The 13,952-nt window shown below is 40.5% G+C and overlaps 1 protein-coding gene across 6 annotated transcripts in view; it reads right to left on the reverse strand.

The window, feature by feature from the left end:
* The window catches only part of TAFA5 (TAFA chemokine like family member 5), a 466,113-nt gene extending 453,821 nt beyond the window's left edge, over window positions 1-12,292 (reverse strand). For all 6 annotated transcript variants that reach the window (XR_010783740.1, XR_010783739.1, XM_066550769.1 and 3 more), the window contains exon 1: window positions 11,750-12,292. Coding sequence is in view for 4 of the 6 variants with exons in the window: in XM_066550769.1 (XP_066406866.1) it covers window positions 11,750-11,861 (112 nt within the window). In the remaining 2 variants the exon portion in view is untranslated. The remainder of the gene's footprint in view (window positions 1-11,749) is intronic.
* Between the last annotated feature and the right edge of the window lie 1,660 nt (window positions 12,293-13,952).

Consider the following 13,952-nt stretch of genomic DNA (forward strand, 5'->3'; position numbering starts at 1 on the left):
CAAACCACAGGTGTCCTTTGTCACATGAAACATATAGGAGGACCTCAGCAATATTGACAGCCATCTGAAACTTAGGGGCTCTTGTCATGACAATTGGTACATAACCATCACATCTACCAGGGCTCTCCAGCATTCTGGCAACCTAAAAGGCTTGTTCAAATTACATGCACTGAAACTGAAAGCATATTTTTTCCTCAGCACTTCAGTACTACTAACCTTCTATGCAAAATCATATCTGTTGCTTAATATACTTCCAAAAGAATTGAAAACAGCAGAAGAAATTTTAAACTAAATTCTAACAAGGTATTAGACTCAAGACTACAGTATGCTGTATCACAGACTTTATAATTGGGCTCAGAGAACCTGATGTAGGAAGAAAAAAAACCAAGATAAAAAAGCTCAATTCTCAAATCTCTGCAGATCTAGCAGTTGGGAGAAAAATTCTCTACACATATATCAAGTTAATTTGTCTGAGAAGTCACTGACAAACTGTGATTCACATAGTAGTACCTGTCATGCCAACTAACAAAAAAGCACTTCAGAAAGTGGCAAGACATACAGTAGGGGCAATTCACCTGACCTTAGATAAGAAAAATAAGGAAGCAAAACTGAAAAATACGAAAGATAGAAAACTAATATCGGAACGCAATGCCAACACTGAACACTAAATTCAAAAAGAAGCCCTCAGGAAGGAAATGGTTATTTATTTTAAACTGTGAAAGGAAAGGTAGTGAAATAAATTGGGAATGTGCTCTAATTAGACAATGTAGGAGATGTTTTCTTCTTTTCTACATATTTGGTCTTAGATGGAGACAAAAAAAAAAAAAAAAACCCCACCAAAACTATAATTTCCAGGAAATTTACTAAGAAAATGAGACAGGTGCACCATTTGATATTTGTGTCTATGCTTAAATGAAAATACTACAGGAAAAGATTAGTTTCACTCTGTGAAGTTGAGGATTCTAGAGGACATCCTTTTCCTCTATATAGAGATTAATTATTGGAGAAAACAACAGAGAATGATTCTTAATATTACCTATTGTCAGTACAATGTCAATCCTATGAAGCCAGTGTACTATTTATACCAAAGAATATTTCAATGTATACCTACAATATGCCAATGAATACCTACATTGCCATCAAATGTCAGGGCTAATTTTTAGCAGTAGCTGGGAGGGGGCATGCCTAGGACAGAGAGATTATTCCATAAGACCTGAGGTCATTGCCAGGTGAAGGGGAAGGGCACTCTCACTTCTGGGGAGAAGGGGTTCCTTCTGGTCAGGAAAACATGGCAGGGGAACTGTCAGGTCTTGTTTATTCTCATAGAGTCCACAGTGACCATTTTTGCATGTGAATCACTCTCTTTTGCACACTTCTATTACCGTTGTTGCTGTTACTGTTCACTTCTTATCTCATTTCTGTTTCCAGTACATTGTTCTTTTCTCAACCCATAATGTTTTGTGCCTCCAAGAGGAGGTCGGGTGGAGGGGGGAACAGTGTTTGGGGTCTTTTTAGTGAGAGTACTAAATTGGAGAATACCATTTCTAAACCATGATGAGCAAATCATTCTACATCTGTAGACAGGATTAAAGTAGAGGTCTTTAGTTACACAGGCAGCACAACCAGAACAGAACAGCTTTAAGACAAAGAATCCATGAAGATATATTTACGGTGAAAAAAGGTGAAAAGCAATATATTCCTTGAACAATAACATATTTATAAAACAATGAACTATAGAGGCAACAAATCTCTCCAGATGAAAAGGACTGTAGAAATAGCACTTAGACTGAAGAATGGAGAACTGAAGGAACATCTCGGGTCATAAAGCCCAGTATCCTCCCAAAAATAACCACATAACATTTTTCATACTAAGCTCCTCTTTTCTTCGTATCTCCTTTGATATTCAAGGTAAGCATTTCAGGTCTTCTTTGTCCCTGTGTTCTTATAAACATGTACACATTATTCACCTTTAAACTTTTTCTTACCTAAGTCAGTAGTAGATGAAGGTGTTTCAAATGTTTTAACCACACTATAAAAGTTTGCATGGTGAAAATGTGTTCAATATTGTTTCATATGGAAGAGGCTTAAAAAAGAGAAAAAAGGGAATGGTAAAGCTGATAACCTTTGGCACACACTGAAATTCACACAGGTTCCAACTTCTGGGGGAAGACAGAATTTTTAGTGTCCAGAGTGTGACAATACTGTCAAAGAAACTGGAGAATTTATAGTAAGACAAAACATTGCAAAAAAATATTTGGGATTAAAACTGTTTGCAAAGATGTCTTCAGAAAATCTCAGTAATTTATGCCAAATACATCCCTCAAACTGTACAAATCCTTTGCTGCATTAATTCAGTACCTTGACCTACAGTCTCAATCAATCTGTATCACAAGCCCATTTTTCTGTGTTTTTCTTCCCTATAGAAATACTGAACCAGTTACTTGGCATTAAACATTTTAATATTAAATGTGGGCCTTGAAAATAGGAAGAGCAACATCCTAAAGATGTTGTAATGATGGACTGGATTAATGTGATAACATACATGTTAAAATCTTAGCAAGTTGTCTATCTGCCAACAAAGACAAGCACTTCTGCAGCACAATTTACATCAAACTCTAATCTCTATCATGTATCTTAATAAGGCCACATGAACTGCACTGTGAAAATGTTTATGCTTTCACTGACTTTTATATGGTAAATATAGATGACTACACTGCAGAAATCTAAAGTAAGGAAAAACCTGTCCTGTTCAGATGAAACTGAAATCCTTTGTCAGCTGTTTCTTTTAATCTATAAGGATCTGACTTTCAGAACATTTATATTTGGGTTTGGTGGTTTTGTTTGTTTGTTTGTTTCCCTGGCTGGAGCTGGTAACTTAAAATGAAAATATCTGTGAAAGTTCTTTAAAATGATACCTTAAAAGAATCATAATTCCAGATATTATGCTCTACAAGCACATGTTATGTCAAATGCTTTAGAGCAGGTAATTTCATCAAAATTATTACCTTTCAGTTACATTTGGTGATATCAAATTTTAAAGCCTCTTATTTTTATTTTAAATATTGATATGGTTTTTACTGAGCACATATATACACAAAACCATATATACCCTCACCTTAGAATGAATGTTCAATAGAGCATTACTGACAGAGAACCTAGTGAACCCTTTCAGTAACGCAAGAGAATGGTATCAGTAACAGGTAAACCCTCAATATCTGTTACACTTGTATTTGTTTAATTTAAAGCAAGAGAATGAAAGTCATAGACTGGTTTGAGTTGGAAGGGACCCTTTAAGATTATCTAGTTCCAATCCCCACTACCATGGGCAGGGGCACCTTCCACTAGACCAGGCTGCTCAAAGCCCCGATCAGCCTGATCTTGAACACTTCCAGGGACTGGGCATCCACAGCTTCTCTGGGCAACCTGTGCCAGTGTCTCACCACCCTCACAGTAAAGGACTTCTTACATCCCATATGAATCTACTCTCTTTCAGTTTAAACTATTGCTCTTTGTCCTGTCACTACAGGCTCTGGTAAAACATCTTTCTCCATCTTTCTCACAAGCCCACTTGATATACTGCAAGGTATAAGCCTTCTCTTCCCCAGGCTGAATAACTCCAACTCTCTCTAGTGGTCTTCATAGGCTTCAGCCCCCTGATCACTTCTGTGGGCTTCCTCTGGGTCTGCCAGAAGAAGTGCCAGAAGCCACTGTTCTCACAGCATTTCAACATTTCTACGTTCAACTGAGCCATTTAATGAACACTGCAACAGCTTAACTTAAACTCACTTCTGTCACCTGGCTAAGATGCTCTGCCGAACTTTCCATTGGTCTAGTTCAATGGAAAAATTAAATATCCCCTGAAAGGAATATTGACAGCTGAAAGTATGAAGAGTGATAGAGGTATTCAGGGTTAAAGGTATCTCTATTAGTCAGTTTATCATCTCTTAGAACACATTTGTCATGATCAGCATTAGAGGATGATCCGAAAAAAAGAGTTCCAAGAGCAAAGGTCAAAGCCACCATAAATTATACTAGGATTGGCAAGAACTCAGAAAGAATTTCCATCTACTTTAGTTAGACTTGTTTTCATATGTAGCGATTTTTTTCTTTTCCATATGTAGTGATTTCTCATTTCTGTAAGAATTAAGGACCCTTCTCTCAGATGACAGAGTCATCAGGTTCTAAAGCTATGCTTAAATAAAGTTGGTCAGTAAAATTCTCCCCTACAATGGATGAAAAAACAGGAATTAACCCAACAAATATAACTTGCAATCTAAAATATTTCTGATCTCATAGGCATTCTGTTCTTGGCTTTTACTCTGGGCTGTTTCTGGTACAGAAAATACAAACAGAACACATCTGTTAACTATGTTCTGGAATTAACCTCCACACAAAACAAAAACAGAGACAGTCCCACTACCAGACCTTCCAAACACTAGAATGAACAATGGGGTCATAGCATAAATTACTACTGTCAGTTGCAAGCAAAGGCAGAAGGATGCTTTATTATGTAAGGTATGTGATCCTAAAAACATCATAAGATCCTGCCCTGTTAAAACACTCTCCTCTTGGAAGAGCAGGACATGACAGTGGAGGAGGATTCTTGAAGCCAAGGGTCAGATAAAGGCCTGGGTTAACTTGGACTGCAAGAGAATGAGGAAGCCTGGGAATGGGACCTTTTATTTGGCCATTTAGTGATAGGATAAGGGGAAATGTTTCAAAGCATTAGCAGCTTCAAATTGAAAGAGGGTAGGTTTAGATTAGATATTAGGATGAACCTTTTTAATGTGAGGGTATTGAGGAACTGGAACAGGTTGCTCAGAAAAGTTCTCACCCCTGAAACTGCTCAAGGTCAGGCTGAATGGGGGTCTGAGCAACCTGGTCTAGAGGAAGGTGGCACTGACCATGGCAGGGGGTTTGGGACTAGCTGACCATTAAAGGTCCCTTCCATCACAAGGGCAGAGGCAGAAATATACAAAATAAATAAACATATATAAACAAACTAAAAAACCATCAGAACTATAAATAAGTCACACCAACCAACAGTCTTGAAGGGCACTGTAACAAGAAAAATTTAAGCTAGAGGTCTCTCTACATATAGTTTATGTTTTGTCCAACAAGATATAATTTGGCAAAATAAATAACAATTTCTTCTAGAGAAGCAACTTCCTTATTGCTGTAATGCTCCACAGGCAATGAAGAGAAGTCTTAGGACTTCTCCTAACACTTCAAAAGCAGAGATGATATTCAGTAAGTGGATGCTACTCAGGAGAAAACCAAAGGGGTTGTTGCTCAGAGACCCTTTTAAAAAATAGTCATACTCCTCATTCTTATCTGAAAGCAATCAAGCATTTGAAGAAGCAGTCCGTTCAGAGAGCAAAATAATACCCAGGCCACATGGTTTGGAAGAGATCCAACGATCACATAGATGCAAAACCCTCTACCATTTTACTTGTTATGACCAGTCCTTTTTTGAAAAACATGCACAAACTCTTTGAAATAAACCTCTATACCAAAAATATTGGAAAACATGGTCTAAATACGGGTCATATATTTTCAAGTAGTCACCACATAACATTTTCCTATTTGTAGGGCTAACACAAAAGCATGAAGAGATGACTTTCAAAACATAGACAATAAGCATATTTGCCAACCATCTGTCCAAAAAGCAATCTAACTTAGATTTAAACTCAGAAAAAAAATTAAAAAATAGATTCCCAGCCCAGCAGTGGAACAACACACCCAATCAAACATGAGATCAAGCATGGAAACATTCTAGTTTGAATTTAGCAACAAAGAATATGCAGACCAGGAAGATTGTGGCTAATCAAACCACTTGGATTTGCCTATGTATCTAACACTTCTATATGAAGCTCAGTATCCAAGTGCATTTTTGAGTTATTGACAACATTCAACGCACACCTCTAATAAAGAATATTTGACATGACAGATGCTGGACTAGCTGTCAATGTTTATTTTCCCATGTAATAGCCTTATGGTTAGAGCACTCTCTAAGAAAGTACTAAATTACATCTTAAAAACTGAGACATTTCATACCATCTCCTCCTAGCAGAGAAGAATGAGTAGGAAAATACACACTCATAAAGGCTAGGCTCAGTGAAGGACTTTCTACTGCTTCTTCAGTGGCATCAGTAAAGAAGACGAAAAGATAAATGGGACTCCAGTAAAAGAAAATCTAATCCAGCTCATGTTTACACCCTTAGCTGGAGCAGCAGAGCTCTACTCCATGACCCCAGTACCGTCTTCATAATATATGGAAGAAAAAAACAGTACATTACATAAACAGCACAAAAAAAAATTGTCAAAGAGGTCCCAATCTCTGTCCTGTCAATCCAGCTGAAAGACATGGAATACTTCTCTACTATGTATTTAATTGAAAATATCATTTTCTTCTAGTTTCCCCCCCCTATCTACTTCCCATTATCCATCCACATCAGTGGTTATACTTGCAATGGAAGTATGAATAGCCAGAATTCAAACACATTTGAGAAATTGTAACAGTGCTTACGTAGCCTTAAAGGGTCAAATTCAATATTCAAAGCAGTAAGAAGACATTTCTTACATTGATGCCAAAGATTTCTATGTAATACATCATCTGGACAGACTACAACACAACTGCTGAGACAATCTTGGTGTCAACTTGGTACCCACATTGGCAGGTAGTATGTTGTAGAGGCCATCAAGTTCTAAGCAGTAAAGCAACCAATTCTGGTTTTATCACAAAAATTGAGCCTGCTTCAAAAGGAGCAACTGGGACAGTACATAAAGGAATAGAATTTTAATGTTTTACTTATCCTATTTAATTTCATAAAAGCATTATTCTTTCTTTCTATATACAAATTAGACTGAAAAAAGTTCAACTTACAACAGTTGTTCTCTATGTCACATTCTGCATACACAGTTTGGGAAAAATATGTACACAGTAATTCTCGCAGAAAATATAATAACATTACAGATCAGGTAAACAGATTTTTTAAAAATCTGTGGTTTTCAGTTTTGAAAACAGAAGGGACCTGAATGATAACAGATCCATAACAGGAGCTGTAGGCTTTCTTTCAGAGCTGATTTGTTTGCATCCAACATAAATGGGCAGTCACCATTTACCATCTAACAGATGTTCAGTAGCTTATGCATGATGATATGGTAGCCCCTGGTGTAGAAGTGGCCAGATGACAGTCACAGTTAATTGCCATTCCTGCTAGCAGTCTCAAATAAGGAAACAAGACCTGGAGACCATAGTAGCCCATGCCTTTTAGACAGAAAGCAACTCCAGAACAGGACAATGAAAAGGCATTTCTCAAATGAGCCATGTCTACCCAATATGTAGCAGGATCTCAATTTAAGGTAAGGTTAACATAGTATTTTTTTGTGGTTTAGCCCCATCCAGGAACCAAACCCCAGGCAGCTGCTCACTCTCTCCCCATGAGCAAGACTGGGGAACGAATCAGAAAGGAAAAAGCCAGAAAACTCCTGGGTTGAGAGACAGATAGTTTAATAGGGAAAGCAAAAGTCATGCACACAGGCAAAGCAAAACAAGAAATTACTTCATCCCTTCCCCTGGGCAGGCAGGTGTTCCACCATCTCCATCATGTACAACAATGGAAGACAAACACCATCACTGCAAACTTCCCCTTCTTCTTCCCCCCATTTCACACACTGAGCATGATGTCACATGGTCTGGAATATCCCTTTGGTCAGTAGGAGTCACCTGCTCTGACTGTGCCTCCTCCTAACCTGCAATGTACTTGCAGTTTCCTCACCAGTGTGGAATAAGGAAAGCAGAAAAGGCCTTGGTTCTGTGTAAGCCCTGCTCAGCAATAGCAAAAACATCTCTGTGTTATGGGAATTACTTTGCATTTTGGACATTTAGATTCCTTCTTCCTAGTACTATAATTATTTAGTAAGCATAAATTCTGAGTTTCATACTGCTCTCTTCCATACACTGTACTCAAAGCAAGGAGGTCAATTTTCCAAGTACCATTCAGTTTTGGTAACTCCTTTTAAAAAAACCCATTTACTTACCCTCAGAAGTATTAACTTAACAGAACAGCACAGGGCTCTAAAGTTCAACTCCTTAGGCTTAGAAAACAATATAAATAAGGAAAAGTAAAAGCTTGTAACTGCCACAAATTTGCTAAAAGCTAATTCCTATATTGCTTTTAAAAGTTACCATTTGCATATTAAAAGCCTTTCAGTATTTATAGCAAAGTCAACTGAATAAATGCACTAAAAAGCAGTTCTGGATCAAAACTATGTTATTTAGATTCCTGATGTAGCAGGCAGCTGTGATACCACATAGAATTTCCTTAATTTGACAAAACTTTCAAGCATGGTAAAATACTCCAGTTATAAAGAAGAAAAAAAACCCAAACAAACAAAAAAACCCAACAAATCTATTAATTTTACCTTTTCAACAGTAAAAAACACAATGTGAGGTATTCACTGTAGGTATTTCTCTCTGGTTTACTATTGTTTATTAAGCAAGTATGCAAGATACACGCACGGAATCATAAAATGTCACAACTCTTAATTTTGAATTGCCATGAAGGTGGCCACCCTCTACCAGGAGAGCCTTCTGAGGCTGTCTTTGCATTTAATGATGCTTCTGCTTAGCAAAACAACTCCTTGTTGGTCACACCAAGGACCACACACAGTCTATTTCTACTACTTTGTTCTTGCCTTCCCCTGTTGAGAGCCTATCAAATCAGACCATTTTCCTCCCGATGGAGAATATTACATTATATTTATCACTATAGCAACTAACCTAATTGATTTGATGCAGGTTTCTCTTCCACCATAGGATGGAGCCATTATCCCTAAGTATAATCTAAACATTTAAGAAAGAAAAAATTATCAGTTTATCATTTTACCACATCAATAGGAATATAACTGGGCTTCAGAAACTAAAGCATAAATGAAAGTCTAATGGGTTGTACATGTACATCCAGAACATTCTTTATAAATAAGCTTATCTGTCAAGTAGAACTTACAGTATGGTGTTTACTGGTTGCTCCCAGTAATAGGAATGACTATTGTACAACAAATACACTTCCAGAAACAAAGATTCACAAAGTAACTAGGAGAAGGAGAAGGAATGTTCAAATAACTGATTCAGAAATAAGCTTTTTCAGACTAACATTAAAAATGGAAATAGGCAAGATACATCAAAATTGTATTTACAGTGCTATTAAGAAAGGAAAAATGGAAAAGTTATTTTCCAGATTTTGTTTAGAAGCTGCAGGGTTTGTTTTCAGTAGAATGATACAATGATATAACAAAATATTAAGTTCCTGTAATTAGTTTGATAATATGTTCACCTTTATTGTTATACTTCTGCACTCCTGACAACAAGGTGTGGGGGAAAACAGAGACCACCTTACATAGTCAAATTTCTTTTCTTTTACTTCCTAAGAAATATGGCAATCCTGTTATTTATAAAACATTTTTAAAAGTCATCATGTACTCCCCAAAACCCAAATTTGCTTTTCTTCAAAAACAAGCATCAGATGTAAAAAGACTGATTAAACACTAGCTGATTTTTAAGAGAATTCATAAAATCTGAAGTGCTGCTTTACCTAGAAATAGCTTCACTTTTTTTAATCTTGATTTTTCACAGAGCAAAAACCATTTTTTTTCAATGTCTCAAATACTACCACTAGAGAAAATGTTCATGATGCTTCATTAACATTTGGAATTGCAATTGTCAAATCAGTGAAGCATTACATAAATGGTGGAGTGTTTCGACACTGCATATTTTAAGCAGCATGGTGCTTTTCAGTGCTATATGAAATGAAGAGTGTACTACATATTTGAGGAACACCATCTACACTGTCTGAAAGAAATAATTAGAAACTGATCTTTAAGCACACTAGAAAATGCCTTGAGATTATTGACCAACATTTGCATTTTTCATCAGTAAACAATGAACAATATGTAACAATTCAAATGGATGACTACATTCCTTAGGATAAAACATCCAACTTCTCATTGCTGAAAATAAATAATTTCTGAAGTGTCAAAGTTCACGGTTAACTCTTTTTGAGGCCATGCTGATTGAAAATGTATGCACAGAAGATCTCATATCTTCTCATAAGAAGCCTGTGATGCTTTGGACACTTCTAACACAAACTTAACAAAATATTTCCTGTCACTAATACCAAACTGAATTCCCTTTGCCATTGAACTATTCATTCTGTAATATGCACTCCCATGATACAATAAATTATTTTAAAACTCACTATGTTGTTTAGTATATCCTCTACATTATCACATTGAATGCAGTATTATGTACAAAATTATATTATTAAAAGTGTGGCCTGTTTAATATAATTTTATTAATGAGAAGTGTAATGCAAAATGTGCTAAATAACAAAAAAACCCCAAACTATTACAATATATGTTATTCCTTTTGGCATAATTAACTTTCAGTGTCATCAGTATAAAGAAGCCCTGGAATACACAAAACAGAAGTGAATTAAAGGTTCTCCTAACCAATTACAATGTTGTTTTGAAAAAACCCCAGAAGACACACATGGCAAAATGGTCAGTGTAATACAGCTGGAGGAAACGGAATACAGGGTTAAGAAATGCAGCAGGTATGCTCCTGCAAACCAGCATCTATTTCCTATTCATCAGAGCCTACACCTATTACAGTTCAACCAGACAAGACTAGTGCAAAATCTTTTATGCTACAGCTAATGAAAGCAATATGCACCATGGGTAAATTACAGACCCCATTCAGCTCAGGGTGGGAAAATGCAGCGTAGATTCATTTTGGCAAAGCTGTGTGGGTCCTTCCTGATAAATTGTGGTTTGTTTTTTTTTTTTATTATTGATTAAAAATTGCTTTTTCTATTCTCTTTGCAAGTTTCCTACTCTGGTGCTATGGACTAACTTGCATTCCCTAACTTGAAGTGTGGGCATTAACTCCATTGACATTATATAACTGCTTGAAAATTATTCTTGCTGAAAGGAAAACAAACAAAAATTACCAAAAAAAAACCAAAAAAGCAGAAAAAAATAAAGAACTTTTAAAGTGTTTATAGTCCAAGTACTTGATTCTTACAGATACCTTATCTGCAACACTGTAATTAATGGAAAATCTAATCAAGCCTGAAAAAAGAATATAAAAAACTTTACTGATAATCTGAGATGCAGCTCTAAAACTGGCAACATGGACTTACTAAACTGCTGAGGATATGCTAAGAAAGTGCCAACACTTGCTCCTATGGAATTTCAGAGCATCACATATGATCCCAGGATGTTAAGACATCTGCCACTTGATGAAGTATGTGCTTCCTAAAAAAAAATGAACATAAGCAAACTAGCTCCCCTTCATGGAAGGGGGACAGAGTCAGGAGAGCGTGTATGTGGAGGGAGCAACCTCAGAGAAATCTGGTAACATCTGACAATAAACAGTGAACAGTGGATCAGGGCTACTACCGCTAGAAAGTTTGTTTCTAAAATCCAAGAGATGATGCTATTTGGACTGGAAATACCACATTTACAACCTAAGGACATCTTACTCTCCTGAGAAGCAGCAGTATTAAAGTACCGGTCTGCCTGCTTTGCCACAGGGGAGTGGGGGGATATGTGCTGAGGGGCAAGTCTAAGGCACAGTACCTGTGCCTGCCAGCTTCAGAGCTTGGCCCTCGCCTGAAGTGTTACCTCACGTGGGAAGGGTGTAGATGTATGCCCAGCAAAAGCACCAGGACAAATATGTACTTACTGCAGTAAGCGATTAGGAGACTAGCCAGGATCATGATAGCCCAGAAAGTTGAGGACATGCTTGGCAAGGCGCTGGCATCTTTCCTGCTGCTTCTCCTGGGAGATGGAGCCATTGAAGCCACTTCCCCAGCGGGGGGAAAGTCAGACAGTTTCACCAGCCAGCTCTCCCCTCGACTGATGGCCTTCTTCCACGTGTAATCCTCAAGGAAGGCATTTTCCAACGACTCTGCTGTTCATCATCAGCAACATGGTCCTGTCGCAGGAATCATCTTCCAGCCAGAAAGCCAAGGCGACTCTAACGCAAGCGGGGCTTGGGAACAGCGGCCACAGCCAGCTTCCCTCCTGTCACTGTGGTGGGGTGCACTAGCATGGAGGGTTTCACTGCGGCTGGGATGCCTCGCGTGGTACTGAGCTTCGAAGATTTCCCACGAACAAGCCTCTCTTTTTTAATTTTTTTCTTTTCTGTTTTTAATTTGCAGAAGTTGTTCCGCTTGCTGTCCTTCCCCCTGCCTCCCCGTCCCCGGGGGCAGCCCCCGCAGGCGGAGCGCGGGCCCCGGCGGTGCTAACGCGGCGCCTCCCCCGCCCGCCCGCGGCTCTACGGCGACCCCCGCTCAGGGCGCGGCCGCCCCTCAGCCCAGGCCAACATGGCCGCGGGGGCCACCGAGGGGCGAGGGCAGCCCGGCGCCACCGCCGCCCGCCGGGCAGGGCTCCGCGGGCAGCTCCGCGCAGAGAGGGCGATCCGCGCCCCGGCCCAGCGCCCGCAGGGCGAGGACAGCCCCGTCCCCCCACGGCCTGTCCAGCCTGAGCTGCCCTCCCGACCGGTCCTGCGGCTCGACGGGGCGGAGGTACGGGATGGGCCGGGACACTTGAGGCGGAGGGTCGGCGGCGGGTCTCCTCCTCTCCGAGCGCCGCCCGCTCCGCTCTCAGGCTCTGCCGCTACAGCGGCGCTGGCCCTTCAAGTAAAGGGAAGCGGGAGGAGGAGGAGGAGGGGGCCGGCGGTCACGCCCACAGGTGCTCAGCGCTCCGAGCAGAGCGGTCCTTCCCATCTCCGCTCCGCTCTCCTCCCCGCCGGAGGTGCGCGCCCGCCCCGGGGCTCGCATCGCCCCCCGGCCCCGCGCCGCTCCCCGCTCCCGTTCCCGGGGCGGCGCCCGCCGGGTTTAGGGAGGGAGGAGCCGCGGGGCGACAGTCCCTGTCCCTGTCCCTCTCCCCGCGGAGGCTGCTGCCAGCCTTGCGGGGCCGGCGGTTGGAGCGGGCTGTGCGGTGGGCAGGGGCCGAGGGGCGAGCCCTGTGCCTCGGTGGGGTAGAGCCGGCTCCGGCCCCCAGCGTCTGCCCACGGCGGGGGAGGCGGCGCGGAGGAGCCACCGGGCCGGGAGCGGAGCAGAGGGGAAGGGAGCGGAGGCGGTGCCCGCCCCGAGCCTCCTCTGGGAATCTTTGCTCTCGGCTGACACCGGGTCTCGACAGAAGAAGTGGCCCAGGGAATTGTCTCTCCCAGTCCCCTCACCTGCACGGTGCGGCTCGAAATCTCCACGATGTATTGCGCCTCGACACGACCACAGATGCTAAAGGAAACAATTCCTCATTGTATATCCATCTGCGGTCCTTATGGGCACTGCTGTTGGCACGCGGTTTCTGTCGCTGAAATGGCAGCGACGCATCAGTATGAAACCCACTTTAGAGGGCTTGGGTTCACATGTGTGCCAGTATCCCTTATGATTAAAAGCTTAAATATTTAAAGAGGGACCAGGTAGTTCAGCTTTTCTGTTCAGAGTCTCCATAGCAATGTCTTCAAATTAATATTTTAAGTTCTGCAGAAGGTAGTCGCGTTCCAAGTACAGGCAGGATTGTCAGACTAGAAGAGGAGCTTAGTCACAAAATGTCCCATTATCTCCTCCTGTGTTTTACTTGCATAATAGAAATGCCATGAAAAAGCTGATTCCAATTCCTTCACAAGCCCCAGGTTTGTCTGATTGTTTGCCATTTAAACATACGAACTTAAAATTGCATATGAATGATGCAATCAATATTCACAAGACAGGACTGAAAGGACCTTTTTTAGTACAGCTGCACTTGATTAGGTACTAGTAACTAAGTTCAGTTTTGCACCATGAGGACATTGCCAATGTTATTGCTTTGATTTTAGAGAAGATTTTTCTACCAGAATAGTTTCATCCTGAACTGGTAGGACAATAGATTAATGTGTTCAA

The sequence above is a fragment of the Molothrus aeneus genome, chromosome 5 (genome assembly GCF_037042795.1).
Source record: "Molothrus aeneus isolate 106 chromosome 5, BPBGC_Maene_1.0, whole genome shotgun sequence".
In the NCBI taxonomy this organism is placed as follows: domain Eukaryota; kingdom Metazoa; phylum Chordata; class Aves; order Passeriformes; family Icteridae; genus Molothrus; species Molothrus aeneus.